At 37.1% G+C, this 13,916-nt stretch overlaps 1 protein-coding gene across 1 annotated transcript in view; it reads left to right on the top strand.

Moving 5' to 3' along the window:
- The window catches only part of MALRD1 (MAM and LDL receptor class A domain containing 1), a 282,516-nt gene that overhangs the window by 138,572 nt on the left and 130,028 nt on the right, over positions 1 to 13,916 (top strand). The window contains exons 26-27 of the mRNA XM_037383834.1: positions 2,728 to 2,973; positions 5,815 to 5,972. Of these exons, the coding sequence (XP_037239731.1) occupies positions 2,728 to 2,973; positions 5,815 to 5,972 (404 nt within the window). The remainder of the gene's footprint in view (positions 1 to 2,727; positions 2,974 to 5,814; positions 5,973 to 13,916) is intronic.

Here is a 13,916-nt window from a genome sequence, read left to right as displayed (position 1 = left end):
ATTTTTGCAATTTTCTGCGTGTACCCTTGGAAGGTCGCTGATGTTACAAAGCTGGGAGGAGTGGCTGATGCACCAGGAGGCTGGGCTGCCGTTCAGCGAGACCTGGGCAGGCCAGAGAGCTGGGCAGAGAGGAACCTCCTGAAGTTCAACAAGGGCAGGTGTAGGGTCCTGCACGTGGGGAGCAGTAACCCCACGCACCAGCGCAGGCTGGGGCTGGCCTGCTGGAAGGCAGCTCTGCGGGGAAGGGCCTGGCAGCCCTGCTGGACACCAAGGTGCCCGTCAGCCAGCAGTGTGCCCATGTGGCCAAGAAGACCAGTGGTACCCTGGGGAGCATTAGGGGCAACATGGCCAGCAGGTCGAGGGAGGTGATCCCCTCCTCTGCTCTGGTGAGGCCACATCTGCAGTATTGTGTCCAGTTCTGAGCTCCCCAGTTGACGAGAGACAGGGAACCTCTGGAGAGGGTCTAGCCGAGGTCTGTGAAGATGATGAGGGGACTGGAGCATGTCCCTAACGAGGAAAGGCTGAGAGAGCTGGGCCTGTTCAGCCTGGAGAAGAGAAGACTGGGAGGGGACCTTATCAATGCATACAAGTATCTTAAGGGCAGGTGTCAAGAGGCTGGGGCCAGGCTCTTTTCAGTGGTGTCCAGTGACAGGACAAGGGGCAATGGGCACAAACTGCAGCACAGGGAGTTCCACCTGAATGTGAGGAAGAACTTCTTGCCTTTGAGGGTGACAGCACTGGAACAGGCTGCCCAGAGAGGTTGTGGAGTCTCCTTCTCTGGGGACTTTGCAAACTCGCCTGGATGTGATCCTTTGCAACCTGCTCTAGGTGAACCTGCCTTACCAGAGGGCTGGACTAGATGACCTCTGGAGGTCCCTTCCTACCCTGAGCATCCTGTGATTCTGTGATATTATTTATCTTTATCAGCATAATTGTCATACGTAATTTATTTACAATAAGCAAAGATATTTAAAGGACCAGCTTCAAGAAGATTGGAATATAATGCAGAAATTTGAGATTTTCATGTCTGTTTTGTAGCTACTATAGGGATGGATAAACATTTCGTTTATCTGTTCTAAATTCTCATAAGTATATAGGCAAATTAAGGTCTGCAACTGCATTTTGATTTAAAAAACCAAAACGTACTACTATTAATATGTAATTTAACTTCCTGTATAACACTAACCAGGTTTTGATCTAGAGATTTCCTTAATTTGTCAAATAATTTTAAGTTAAACTTAACTTCAGCCTGATGTTCCTGACTTTCTGAGTCATCATCAGACTTCTATTCTGACTTGCTTCTTTCAGTTCAGGACTTTTAACTCCTTTCTCTGAGCAGCTGTTTAAAGCCAAATCATACATGGTCATCTAGAGTAAACATGACACATGCTTTTCTGTCATTAATAAATCAGGAATTAAAAATGAATAATTTCCCTGGAAGACTTTCTAGCTATTTCTATATTCCAATATTTATTTTCATTTATTTACTTATTTTTAATAACTATGTGTTAGGAAGATTTTTTACTTCAAAAAGAGGGGTTAATGCTTGTTTGCTCTAGCTAGTATCTGGTGATTCAAGGCTTGTTTTCACTTTACCTAAAGCCTACATCAAAGGTGTGTGGCAATGCTTTTTCACTTAGTTTGGGACATTTGTAATTTAGAGTCTGGCAAAAAAAAAGTCCTAGGGGTGGAGGCTGCCAGTGCACCAACTGAATACCTCATCTCTTACTTTCTTTTTGTTAATAAAGCAGTTATTCTGACCCCTTAATAAAATCCAGCCTATGTGAATTTCATTTAGATCCGTCAGGTCCTTCTTTAAATTGAGGTAGTGGTAATGGAAATACAGTTTTAGTATTTTAGTATTTAGTATTTTCAGTATCAATTAACTCAAATTCTTCCCATACTTGTGCAACTTTCATACATGTACATATGTTAATTTTATGTCTGATAAGCTAATATAGTGTCACTCCTATTTTTAGATAAAATACGCTTGTGCATTTATTTCTGGCAGAGCAGAATTGATGAAAGAAACAGGGAAGGTCCGTTTCAGAATTTTGAGTCTCCCTTCCTCAGTAGAGAATGTACTGAAGGGGCTGCTTTTTATCTAGACCCCTGCAGAAACCGATCTGAAATGAAAACATGAAGCTTGGAAATGGATCCTGTGAAAGGAGTCCTACAATTTTTAGGCTGAATAATATTAGAATTATCCCTTAATAATGCCAGGAATAGTGCACAAAAAAGACAGCATCAACCCACTGAACTCACCTAAAAAACAAAAAAAAAACAAAACAAAAAGAAAATCCATTAAAAGGCAAACCTCTGTAGTTAAAATAGAAGAAGCTTTTTCTTCCAAATTGGGGCTGCAAACAAAGCTCAAATTTGGAGCTAAAATGAAATGGTTTAATCCTACACCACATGAAAAGAGAATGTCAGCAATTAAGTCAGACTAGAAAGCTTTGTTAGTGAAGGAATGCCTGGCTGGAACTTGCCCTCAAAGGCTTTACAAGGGAAACAGTCATTTCTTTAGGCAATCTCTTGACAAAATACAAAAGAAATAAACTGATAATGGATTGGCACTTCAGGGGAACCAAAGGCTTTTAATAAAACTGCTCTGGACCACCCTCCTCCTCCTAAATATCAAACTCTCTGAGATGTAACCTTCCAGTAACCTTGCTGGGATGCACGGCAGTGTGATTCACCAGGACACCCCCATTCTTCTCTTTTCAGGCTCCTGCTCACATGGCTATTGGCAATGTCAGAATGGCAAGTGTTACAGACCAGAACAAAGCTGTGATTTTGAAGACAACTGTGGGGATAATACAGATGAGAGTGAATGCGGAACTTCCTGCACCTTTGAGAATGGCAGATGTGGCTGGCAAAATTCCCTGGCAGACAGTTTTAACTGGGTGCTAGGGGTCAGCTCACCTCAAAGTCATAGACCTCCTGGGGACCACACGCTTGGAAATAGAACTGGTATGTTGTCAGTTCATAAACGAGATATGAATTGTCTTCATGGAGCTTCTCATACCTCCTTTCACAGGCAGCAGGGGGGTTCTACCATGCCTAATCAGGATGTCATTTATAATGAATTAGATGTGTAACAATATCAAAATATTAATTACTGTTGTAAAATGACTTTAAGTTAGGAAAAATTGATTCTCAGTTGTTTCTCCTTTCAGTATTGCTGTATGAGTCAAGCAAGATTATTTGTTAATTGTCAGGAGAGAGGCATTTGATCTAGCTGCAGCTTGTAAGGGTGAGTTAGCTCAGCTAGGATCCACTGGTTCCTGCTTCTCCAGAGCTTGAGCTAATTTCCATGAAGCTTAAAGTTACCCATAGTGATTATTCATAGTTTAATTTTAGGTTATTTTAAACAAATAAATTTAATTAAATAAACCTCCTTTGTTAGTGGCAGTGCAGCTCCTGGTTTATTTTGGCCAAAGCACCCAGTTATCTGTTCTAGTTCTTCTTAACAAACTCCATGCCTTCATCCTCTGCCTTTGAAGGTCCCATAGCTCAGGCAAAGATGTAACTGAAGCTGAGCTCAGAACTGGTCTTAAATTGAAATATTCCACAGCAGAGTTGCACAAAGGCGTGGGAGTTGTATTTAGTAGTTGTTGAAAGTTTATATGAACTGCTGAAGGACAAAACCCAATAAAACCAAAGCTTACTTGAAGACATGTAGAAACTCAGGGGCTAGTGAAAGCTTGCCAAGGTGACTGAGGGCGAAACTGACACAAATAAACACACAGATTATGTGTTCATATGTTTTAAAATTTTGAGACAATCCAGCCTGGCTGCATTTCACTGATCTCAAAGCAAGATGCAGTACAAGAGAATTGCCCATCAATGTGTCCCTGTCTTTCATTTGGCTTTTAAAATAGCCAGTTCTGTTAGAACATAGATTTAGGTATCTCCATGATATATTTGTTGAATACACTTCACGTACGAATAAAATGGCTGCTGAAATCATTCTCAAACCTGGGAATTTACCCTATAATCTGCAAGTGTTTTTGTTGTGGTGAGTAATCAAACAGGTTGAATTCTCCATTTCTTACTCAAGAGCTGCCCTATAGTCTTGAAATTGTGTTCTCAAATAAATACATTTAGAATTAATTTCACTTTTCACAATTGTAATGCAGTCAAATTTTTAAAGATGAAAGTGGTATCTGGCCGTATTGTTAGAACTGATAGCACTTAATAATTGTGTTCATCATAAGAGAATGAACCCAAAATTTAGCTCAGTTGTTAAAATGTCATATACAGTAGAGAACACCGCAGTATTCAGTGATCAGTCCTTACACAAAGATGGATTTCAACACTTGCTTTCAAAACCGTAGCTCTTGAGGTTATATCTAGCAACTGCTTAATTCTAACCCCTATTAGGACCTCCATTTTCAACATTAAGATGCTGAAAATTTACATATTACTAGAATTATATCATTCTGGTTGGACTTAAGTCATTTGTCCTATTATCTCCTGGCCAAGCTTGTCTAGCAGTGATCAGTCCATCTAGCTGTGATCAGTCCACTGTCCCACAGTACAGGTCCCAGTCATTTAGGTCAAGGGCTCTTACAGAATGTCCCTTGTCTACCACCTCAGCCAGACACGTTTCCTTCCAAAGAAGACTGTGAAAGTTTTTTGGGTTGGATTGCTTCAGTTTTGTCTGGTTTCTGCTAAGCAGAAGTCATTTGTCTACTATTAAACATCAATGTGCCCAGCACCCAACCCAGTCTAGTCACATCTTCCTAGCAGACACATGCCACGATATGGCATGCTTTTGAGATCTTGTATATACATGACTTCTTTAACAGACAAAATAGCAGATGTAGAAAAAATAAGTTCATTTGCTTTTTCTAATTACCTTTTTTTTTTAAATATCATCGTGAATATGTCACTACACTTGTTAAATATGTTCTTGACCTCAGGGAAAAAGGAAGTTTCTCATCCCATAACATTATGGCAAACATCTATCGTTGTAACTTAGCCAGAGAAGTGTCAAAGTTAGAGTGAGCACACTTTATCTCTAATGAAGTAAAAATTTTTTGTCTAATTCATATACAAACTTTAGTAGATGTGCAATTGTAATTTAACGGTATTTTATTTATACTACATCTATGATTATATGAATTACACATTGGTTTTTGTACAAAGGAAAAATATTTTTAAAACTTGCATAATTTATTATACTTCTGATTAAAAATAAAAATGGAAAACTCAAGGACCGTATCAGTGTTGGGAAACAGTGTTGGTTAAATATTAACTGTAGGCATCTATTTTTGCAATTTCCTGACTAAATAATTTAAATGTGAGTTAATATACATACATTAGAGAGTACAGATGGCCAAAGGTAATATGAATCAGTAGGGATACCTAATGATTTATAAATGAATGAAGGTGTTTTTTTTCTGTTTCACAAGTTTTAGTATAGTGTGGCTTGCTGTTTTGAAGGTTATCTTTCAGAAAACTTAATCTGGAATTTATCATGGTGTAGCTATGGTATGATGTACTGTCAAAACAGTAACTAATCTTGTTGGGCCAGGACACGTCATCAGAGTAGCTGGGAAACATGGAAGTATTCTCATTGTTCTGAAAAGACCCATCCAAATCTTAAGCTCTTCCCAGTTTATTCCTGATATAACAAGTACACAAGGAATGTGGTCTGGTCATTTTTTACCCTAGGCTGAGGTTCACTAGTATAGGAACTACATGGAACATATACTTAATATATATCTCTGCATTTGCTTTGCTGAGTTTTGGAGTCTAATTTGAAAGTCCAAAACAGTTTTTCAGGAATACATCATTTAATTTCAGGAAAATTCCTGTATCTTGAAGCCACCGCAATAAGCCTAAAAAATGAAAAAGCCCATGTGAAGAGTTCCAGATGGAAAGAATCAAGTGTGACTTGTGTGATGAGCTTCTGGTACTTCAGGTCATCAAAAGCCATGGGATATACTCAGGTTCTTATTAAGGTAATAAATTTTATTTCTTTAAAATATCTGATATACCTAAGTGTGGGTGTGCTCCAGCAGAGTGCTTCGGCACTCCGACATTCTGCTGTTTGGCTAGCAGACTGGAAGAGCTCCCATGTGCCTCCCAGTTCAGTGCTGGCTTTTATTATTCTAGCATCTTAAAAATGCTTTTACCATTTCTCTTTCAAAAGAAGTTTCTGTGAAAAGCCACAGAAAATCTTTTTAAAACCTCTTTCCATTTCCCCTCTTCACACACAGTTCCTTTCTCTAGAATATTCTCTATGCAACAGATATTTTCATATTCTGCTGCCATCCCTATCGGTAGCTATCAGTAAACAACCCTATCGTTCTGATGGGATGACATCCACCAAAATGAATTAGCAACCTGCACAAAGTGAGAATAAAATGCAAAAATATTACTATTCAATTATGTATCTTTTTATGTAGACAGGTACAGAATATGCAATCAGTTTTGTTTAGAAATGGCATTTTATTCACTATGTGGGATTACCAAAAAATTACAAACAAAGAAAAAACTAGTTTTTCAGTTACAAGTGAAAACTGATATATTCCTTGAAAACTGGCTGTTCCATTTGTTGTTTGTTAAGAAGGATTAAATGCTGGGAAAAGCAAGTTTTAAATCATAATATGATTCTGAGTAAAATCTAGAAATTAATAGCAGTGTAGCAAAAGCATGTATTTCACCTCCCTGTGTATGCTATGCATTTTAATGCCATTGGGCATTTTAATGGTGTTCCAACACAATGACCAAATACACCACTTCTAGATGTAGTAGAAAACTTTGCAAATGAGAGTTTGTGTATTGTGCTTCCCTGAATCTGTGCAGGGAGCTCTGACTATTCAAGTGTAAGTCATCATGCAATTTATTTGCCACATCTGTTAAATTCTCTTCAATATCTAGTAAAATCTTGGGATAGAAATTATTTAATGAACTGCATTAAAGTTTCTGTTTTATTTCCAGTTCACATGTTGAGTGACTGAACTTTAATGATAAATCATATTTTGAACTTGCAAATAAATTGCTAAAAATTGTTTCTCAAATGTTCTGGATATTATAAGAGTAATTCAGAAGCCTGGAAAATAAAAGGCTTCGGTAGTCTTTAACATCTAAAGCCACAATCTCAGCTAAGTCTTTCTGTGGTGTAAAAACAATGAGCTGTTAGGAGATTTTTTCATGGATTAGTCCGAACACCCACAAATGACAACAGGCCACTCATCAAGTAGTTGTATAGTCAATTAGTTTTATATATACAGCTATTTTTCCTAGAAAAGCTCAAATCCATAAAGGAGGCAAGTAGATAAAAAAATAATTGTTTAAAATAACTTTTCTTTGGTAATGTACTTAAAAATTTTAACAAAAATAGATCCTGTTACTTACAATTAATAAGGTACAAAAATAAACATTTATTTTAAGTCAAAGTTCAAATTATGTTCAAATATTTATCTTGTAGCACCCAAATATTATAAGTATGACCTTTTTTAGGATTGCTTAATTTTAATTGTAATCTAACTTGCAAGTTAACTTTGGTGGAAAATAATAAGCAGCTGCATTAGGGATGCGTGAGTAGTTTGCACTTAAATTACCACTGTTGATTGTGTACAGTAATTGTCACATTAAGTATGTTGCAACATGGACAGGTGCCTTAAAAATGGAAAAATAATTATAGCATTTCATTACATGCTGTGAAATTAATAATGCACAATCAGATACTTCTGTTAAAACAGGAGACAAAAAAAAGTGAAATAAAAGAAAAACAAACCATACCACATAAAACCAGTTTAAAAGGGACATTTATTCTCTGTTGGGATATTGTCTCTAAAGAGTTCAACTCCAATAAGTTAAAATTCTAGAATTTTTTTTCCACCTTCATGATGGACAAAGGGATTTAATGTTTTTAATATTTTTTTCAAAATTGACCTGAATAGAGGTTTACTAGATAGTTATCCCTGTTGATAAGAGCTTGAAGAGATGCCTTTCTACTGTACTTTTAATATTTGTTTGAAATACAATACTCAAGTGTATGACTTTTGTGGAATTTTCTAGGTCACGATCAGTAATATTTCCTCTCTTTAGGTTTTGGGAATATTCTTTATGTTTTCTCTTTCTTTTATTCTTATTACAATGAGACATTGCCCTCATCTTATTTTCACCTAATTTTACTACCCTGATATATTTTCCAGACATTATTTTCATCTTATTTTTAAATGGATGTCTCCAGGGAGCTTAAAGAGATTTTTAAAAGGCAGTGTAAATAGAGGACATTTGAGAAATGACTCGGGTTTTATTATGAGGACAGGAATTCTACATGGACATAGGAAAAAATATTCTCACTATTGTACCTGGGATTGTTTTGCAGATCAGCCTAGTTTACCTGTTATGTTGCTTATAAGGATTTGTAAGTCAAATAAGCTTGTATTTAGCAATGTCTGAGTGCATAAAATCTAATTAAACAACACATAGTGATGGAAAGTCATACTGAAGTTTCTCCTACTAGTTCAAACTGCAATACAAATATATTACTATCCAGTTTGAGTATTTCTTGATTTAACATTAAGTTTATGTTAGTGAAAGCAAATCATAAATTGTGTTTAGTTGAAAAGGTAAGGAAGAGGAGATGATCTGAGAAAGAATTTACCATCTCAAGTTTGACAACTTAGCAAACTGTCTCTAGCTGAAGTCATCACATCCATTAAAAGTTGAACTGAGAGTGAATACCATACACACCAGTGGCACAGTAATGAACCATATGATGAGGAAATACTGTATGGATGCAGGATGAGAAGACATTTCTTCTCCTCCTGAATATCACAGTGGAAGAAAAATGGTAATCAAGAGTAAAAAGCCACTTTTTAAAAATCATAATTTATGGTCTATATTGGTGTCTTCTCTTAATATTCAGATTTTTTTCCACATTCAGGAAGTTTAAGAATATTATCTGTCATAGATACAACCAATTATGATACAACCAATCAAACTTGCAGAGTCATAAAAGGGATTCTACAGCCAAGCATGAACTTTTCTGTTAAGGTCTGCATTTAGAGAAAACCTAAGGGAATTTCCCTGCAGTTACTGGGTTTTTCTCTCCTCAGATTGTACTACATATTCTTTGTATAAACCTCTCTGTATATGGAATAATAATCCAACCAAAATGATGGGCCATTGAACTAGCGGCAAAGATACAGTATTCTTCAGATCAACCCTCTCAACATTTATGCAGGTGAAAGATGTTGATATTACAGCTGTTCATGGAGACTGCAATATCCAACTCATCATCCATCTAAATTGAAATTACAGACTTTAATAGCAATGCAGAAGCTCAAGGAACAAACAGAATATTACCAGAAGAGATCTGATTATAACTAGTCAAAAGTCTGCTACTGCAGTGAGATTTTGAGATAATTCTAATCTTCTCTGTGGCAGCTCTAGGAGAATACAATCCATTGCAGCTAAGGTGAAGCATATTCACTATGCCTGTTTTAGTGGTGGTGGTGGCGTTCCTCATTGGCACTCAATACTGATTTATTTTGTGAGTCAGAAGAAACAGTGTTATTTTTAAACATGCTTATAAAGAGGCAAGCAAAAGTTCTTAGGTGAAAGAAATCAGATAGTTTATTATTCTGCTGATCTGAACGTAAGTTTCCTACTGCTGCCTAAGCTGTTTCTGTGATAAAAAAGTTGGGTATCACAGTGGGAAAGGAACAGCAATCAAAGGATAAAACCATTTGTTGAAGATAATTTTTGTGGGGTCAACGTTGATTGTTCTGCATATAGACATTGTCATTAGAAGAGATTATTTAGGATTTAATACAGTTAGGGTGGGCCTCTTTCAAGGATTTGAAACAAGCCTTTGAAAAGAAATTTGCAGATGTATGAGGAAGGTGAAACCTGCCATTAGAAACTACCTCCACTGACTGTGACAAGGCCAGTATATACAGGATCTTATTAGGAAGTTCCAGTGGACCTTACTCAGACATTTAATTAATTCCATCCTGTTACAAATGAGCAAAGACATAATGATATTCAGGAGGACAAGAAGTCCTGGCACGCTGATGACAAGCAAAACGGAGCCCCACTGCTACTGCCTCAGCACCAGACTCACCTGGCCAGGGCAAGGGGCAGCTGGAGCCAGCCGCCAGCATCGCCCAGCTGCTCAGGGCTGCTGCAGCACAAAACCTGTCGCCTGGCTTCTGTGGCATCTCAGCCAAAGCTGGCAGCTGTCACGGCTGTTGGCTTGATATCGCTATTGGTTTTAGCTAGCCTGAGGTAGAGAGGAGAGGTGCCACAGCTCAGGTATAGGTGGCTCATGGTGTTTTTTGTAATTCCCTGGTTATTTTTAGTGGAGCGAGCAGGCTACCGTCCTGAGCTGTCAGCAGGAGTACCTGCAGTGGAGATGCTGCAGATGCCAACTAATATCTTCCGGACATTTGTATTTCCAGGATTGAGTAGTTTAAAATTAAATTCTCACAAGTCAATATCACTGACCCTAATTCTATGGGAAGTCACTCAAGAATAAGGTCTCAGGAAACAGCTTATTCTACTTCACAGTTTAAAATAGACTGTGGATTTCTACATTGATTCTGCTCACTGGGTGCATGAAACACAATTGAGTCCTCGCATTAATGTAGAAGTTACAGGTTTCATTCATTTCAGGTAGCCTCAAAGCAAATTATCTGACTCCCATGCAGCTAGAGGAAGAAACTTTAAATTTACAAAGACTTGCTTGAATGTCTTACTTAAGAGTCTGCTGAATTTCAAAGCATGCTCCAAACAATACAGAAAACGTAAATTTTTCACTTGCCCTCTTAAGACATACTAAGCCTTTTAGAGAAATTCTTTAAATCTAATGCAGAAGTGTAAAGTTTTCTAGTATTTGTATATGGGTGAAATAGAAATATAAACTAGCTCTATATTCAGTGGATTACATTTATCTTTTTGTTTTCCTTTGAATGCTAGTATTTTTTCTTATTATTATTATTATTCCAAATAGTTTTCCTTTATTAAATTCAGAAAAATACACATTCAGGAGAATTTGGTTCCACATTACCACAGGGGTAATGGCCTTTATTTAATGAGTATTTATAGCTCTCAAAAGGGACATGGTTTTAAAATTTTACTCCCATAGTTGACCTGTGAACTGCTATTAAAAGATGTATTTGAGTCAATGAAATGACTGAGTGAGAGTAAAGGAGTATTACATAAGTCCCAGGAGCATTAAAGAAATCAGTGGGGATACTGTGAAATACAGTACTAGTCAGGAAAGAAAGGAAGATTAACTTTTATGGCAGCCTTGCTTCCCAGAGCAAGATAATTTGTATTTATATTTCCTGAACTGAATGCAGAACATGAGACAGCACTTTCCTATTTTTTTGACATTGTTTCAAACAGGGTTGTTGCAGGTCTGATTTCGACCCCATGACATAGAGCATATCTCCAAGTAAACTGAGACTGAGACAATGATTAAATAGAAATAAGTCAGTTTTCAGTGGAAGCATCATTTCTCAGAAAATGTTTACATAAAGGGGACAAAATAAATATGCTGTAGATAAGGGCAGACACCATTCAGTGCATTTTATTTTCTCAGATGAGTACATTAGGAACTTATTTCAGTCTTCTTAACTGTAAGTTATTGGAAGAATTTAATTTGTTGTATTTTTATACTGCAACCAGATTTAAACATTCATTCCAGAGACTTGGTGAGCTGGGATAATACATTTGGACACTCTCTGAAGGAAAAAAATTATATTTGGAAGAATGGTTAAAGAATCACCCTTGTTTTGTTGAATCTTGCTCATGAAGAGGTTCATCAGAGGATTTATAATTTAAAATCATCGTGTTTCTAGAAACACATATAAGATAAATTGTTTGTATGTGATTTATTAAGCATTTTTTAATTTAAATTCTTTGAGAACTTGACCTTTTTCTCCCTTAGGAGATGAGGACAATGAGCAGAAAAGGATCAGTGTGACTAAAGCTAAGACAGTGCCTGGTTAGAAAACTGAGGAGGTTGAAAGATTCATATAGCAGGATGCATACTGAATTGCTGAAGCAACACGGTATCGTAACTTTGCACCTGGAATCACAAGCCCTGCCTCTCAGGGCTAATACCACTAAACTTTTTTCTATCTCAGCACGTCACCATGTTGCACAATGTGACATAGATGAAAAATGCACTTTTGGTCTCCTCTGCACTGCACAATTCTCCAGTGTTGTTTCACTGAACTCATTCCCCAAATCAGAGGCCTCTTGGAGTGATTTAGATTATTGATTTGTCTGCTCATAATCTCACAGAATGACTGTGGTTGCATCACTGTTTGTTAGTATATGAGGCTTTGAGGCATATCCGGGATCTTTGCAGGTCAGACTTATTTTTCTCTTTTCTAGCACTTTTCGGGGCAGACATTCAACAGTGAAAGTTATGATATAAGTGTGTCTCAGGGCAGAGTTCTTTTAAGGATCATAGAGCTTCTGTTTAATGATTTTTACTGAAGCAACAGACATCAAAATCAAGTCTTTTTTATATAGCAGCTGTGAAACAGACATTTTTATGAAGACAAAAGGGCTTTGTCTAAATGATAGAGGTGTAGCCTTGAGCTTTGAGCATTTTTGTTAGTTTTTCATATCTCTTTGTCTAAATAGATACATTCAGAAATTTAATTAATGTATCTTTTTTGAAAAGAAAATAAATAATAAAGCCTGTAACCTGGTGCCTGCTGATACCTTTTAGAAAGCATATAGCATTGAACAGACCAAGACAGTATCTAATTTTCCTGATCAACAACTCCACTTGGAAAAAACACACTGATCATTTCTAGGAGTTCCATTTAACTTCAGAGAAGGTGGAAGATCTTTCTTTTCCCCCCTTTTCCTTTCTTATCTTTTTTTTTACACACCAAGACCCCTTGGTCTCCCACTGAGAAAAGTATCTTCCATTTGTCAAAGGCAAACTGAACTGAGCAGATATTATACTAGCAAAACTTCAGCAAGCACCAATGTAGCACTAGCACTCATTGTATAACATTAATTTGTTTCCAGTTTTATCCTCCTTTAATGCAGCTTTTATTTTTAATTCACGGTTCATTTTTAGTGTCTTGGAGATGTACTAGTTTCTGGTAGTCTTTGATCTTTACTGGCTTGCAGCATCAAAGCTGTAGTGTGCTTAAAAATCAATAAAGGGTCTTAACATGAAGAGTCTAATTTTTATGTTTCCAGAGTTTTGGGGGGGTTTGGCTCTCAGCTTTGAATCCACAGTAGCTTCAGAAAAAGGAGTTGTTTCTGTATTTGCTGTAAATTATTTCACAAAGATGGAAGTATCTGATTCCAATTCATTTCATGCAAGTCAGACTGGGTATTTTTTAATACCTGTATTTATGACTGCAATAATCTCTTAAGTGTATTTGTTTGTAGGTTGACTGCATTGCATTAGGTAATGGTGAATCAAATGAAAGATGAAAGGCTGCTTTAAGCAGAATTGTCTTGTCATTGCATGCACTGACATCCTACATGGTAGCAGAAAGTTTGCGTCAGACCGATAGTGTCAGTACAATGGTAGCTTTGAAAGACTTCAGTTCATTCCACTAACTAACTTACCATGGAGACAAATCTTTACATAACCTGGTAACTTCATGTTGCTTGCCTATGAGAGGGTCATTGCAGCTTAGAGGTGAATTGCCTGCAGACTCATGGAAACCTCATAGTCCATTCATAGAAATTTCTTACCTGGGTTTTTAGACTCTTAATTCTTTCAACAGGCCTTTATGTTCAGTCACACACCTCAGGTTGCCCAGCTACGCTCAGCTCTTCCCACCCTACCTCATTGTTTTGTAACTTGTTCCTGCAGTCTTTGCCAGGCCATATCTGCAAAATTAAAAGAAAATAAGGAGCCCATATAAGGAATTTTAGTACTACTCCTAAGACTGAAGAAA

This window comes from Falco rusticolus, chromosome 4 (genome assembly GCF_015220075.1).
Source record: "Falco rusticolus isolate bFalRus1 chromosome 4, bFalRus1.pri, whole genome shotgun sequence".
NCBI classification, from domain to species: Eukaryota; Metazoa; Chordata; class Aves; order Falconiformes; family Falconidae; genus Falco; species Falco rusticolus.
The sequence above is the reverse complement of the archived record's forward strand: the minus strand, read 5'-3'. Positions and strand labels throughout refer to the sequence as shown.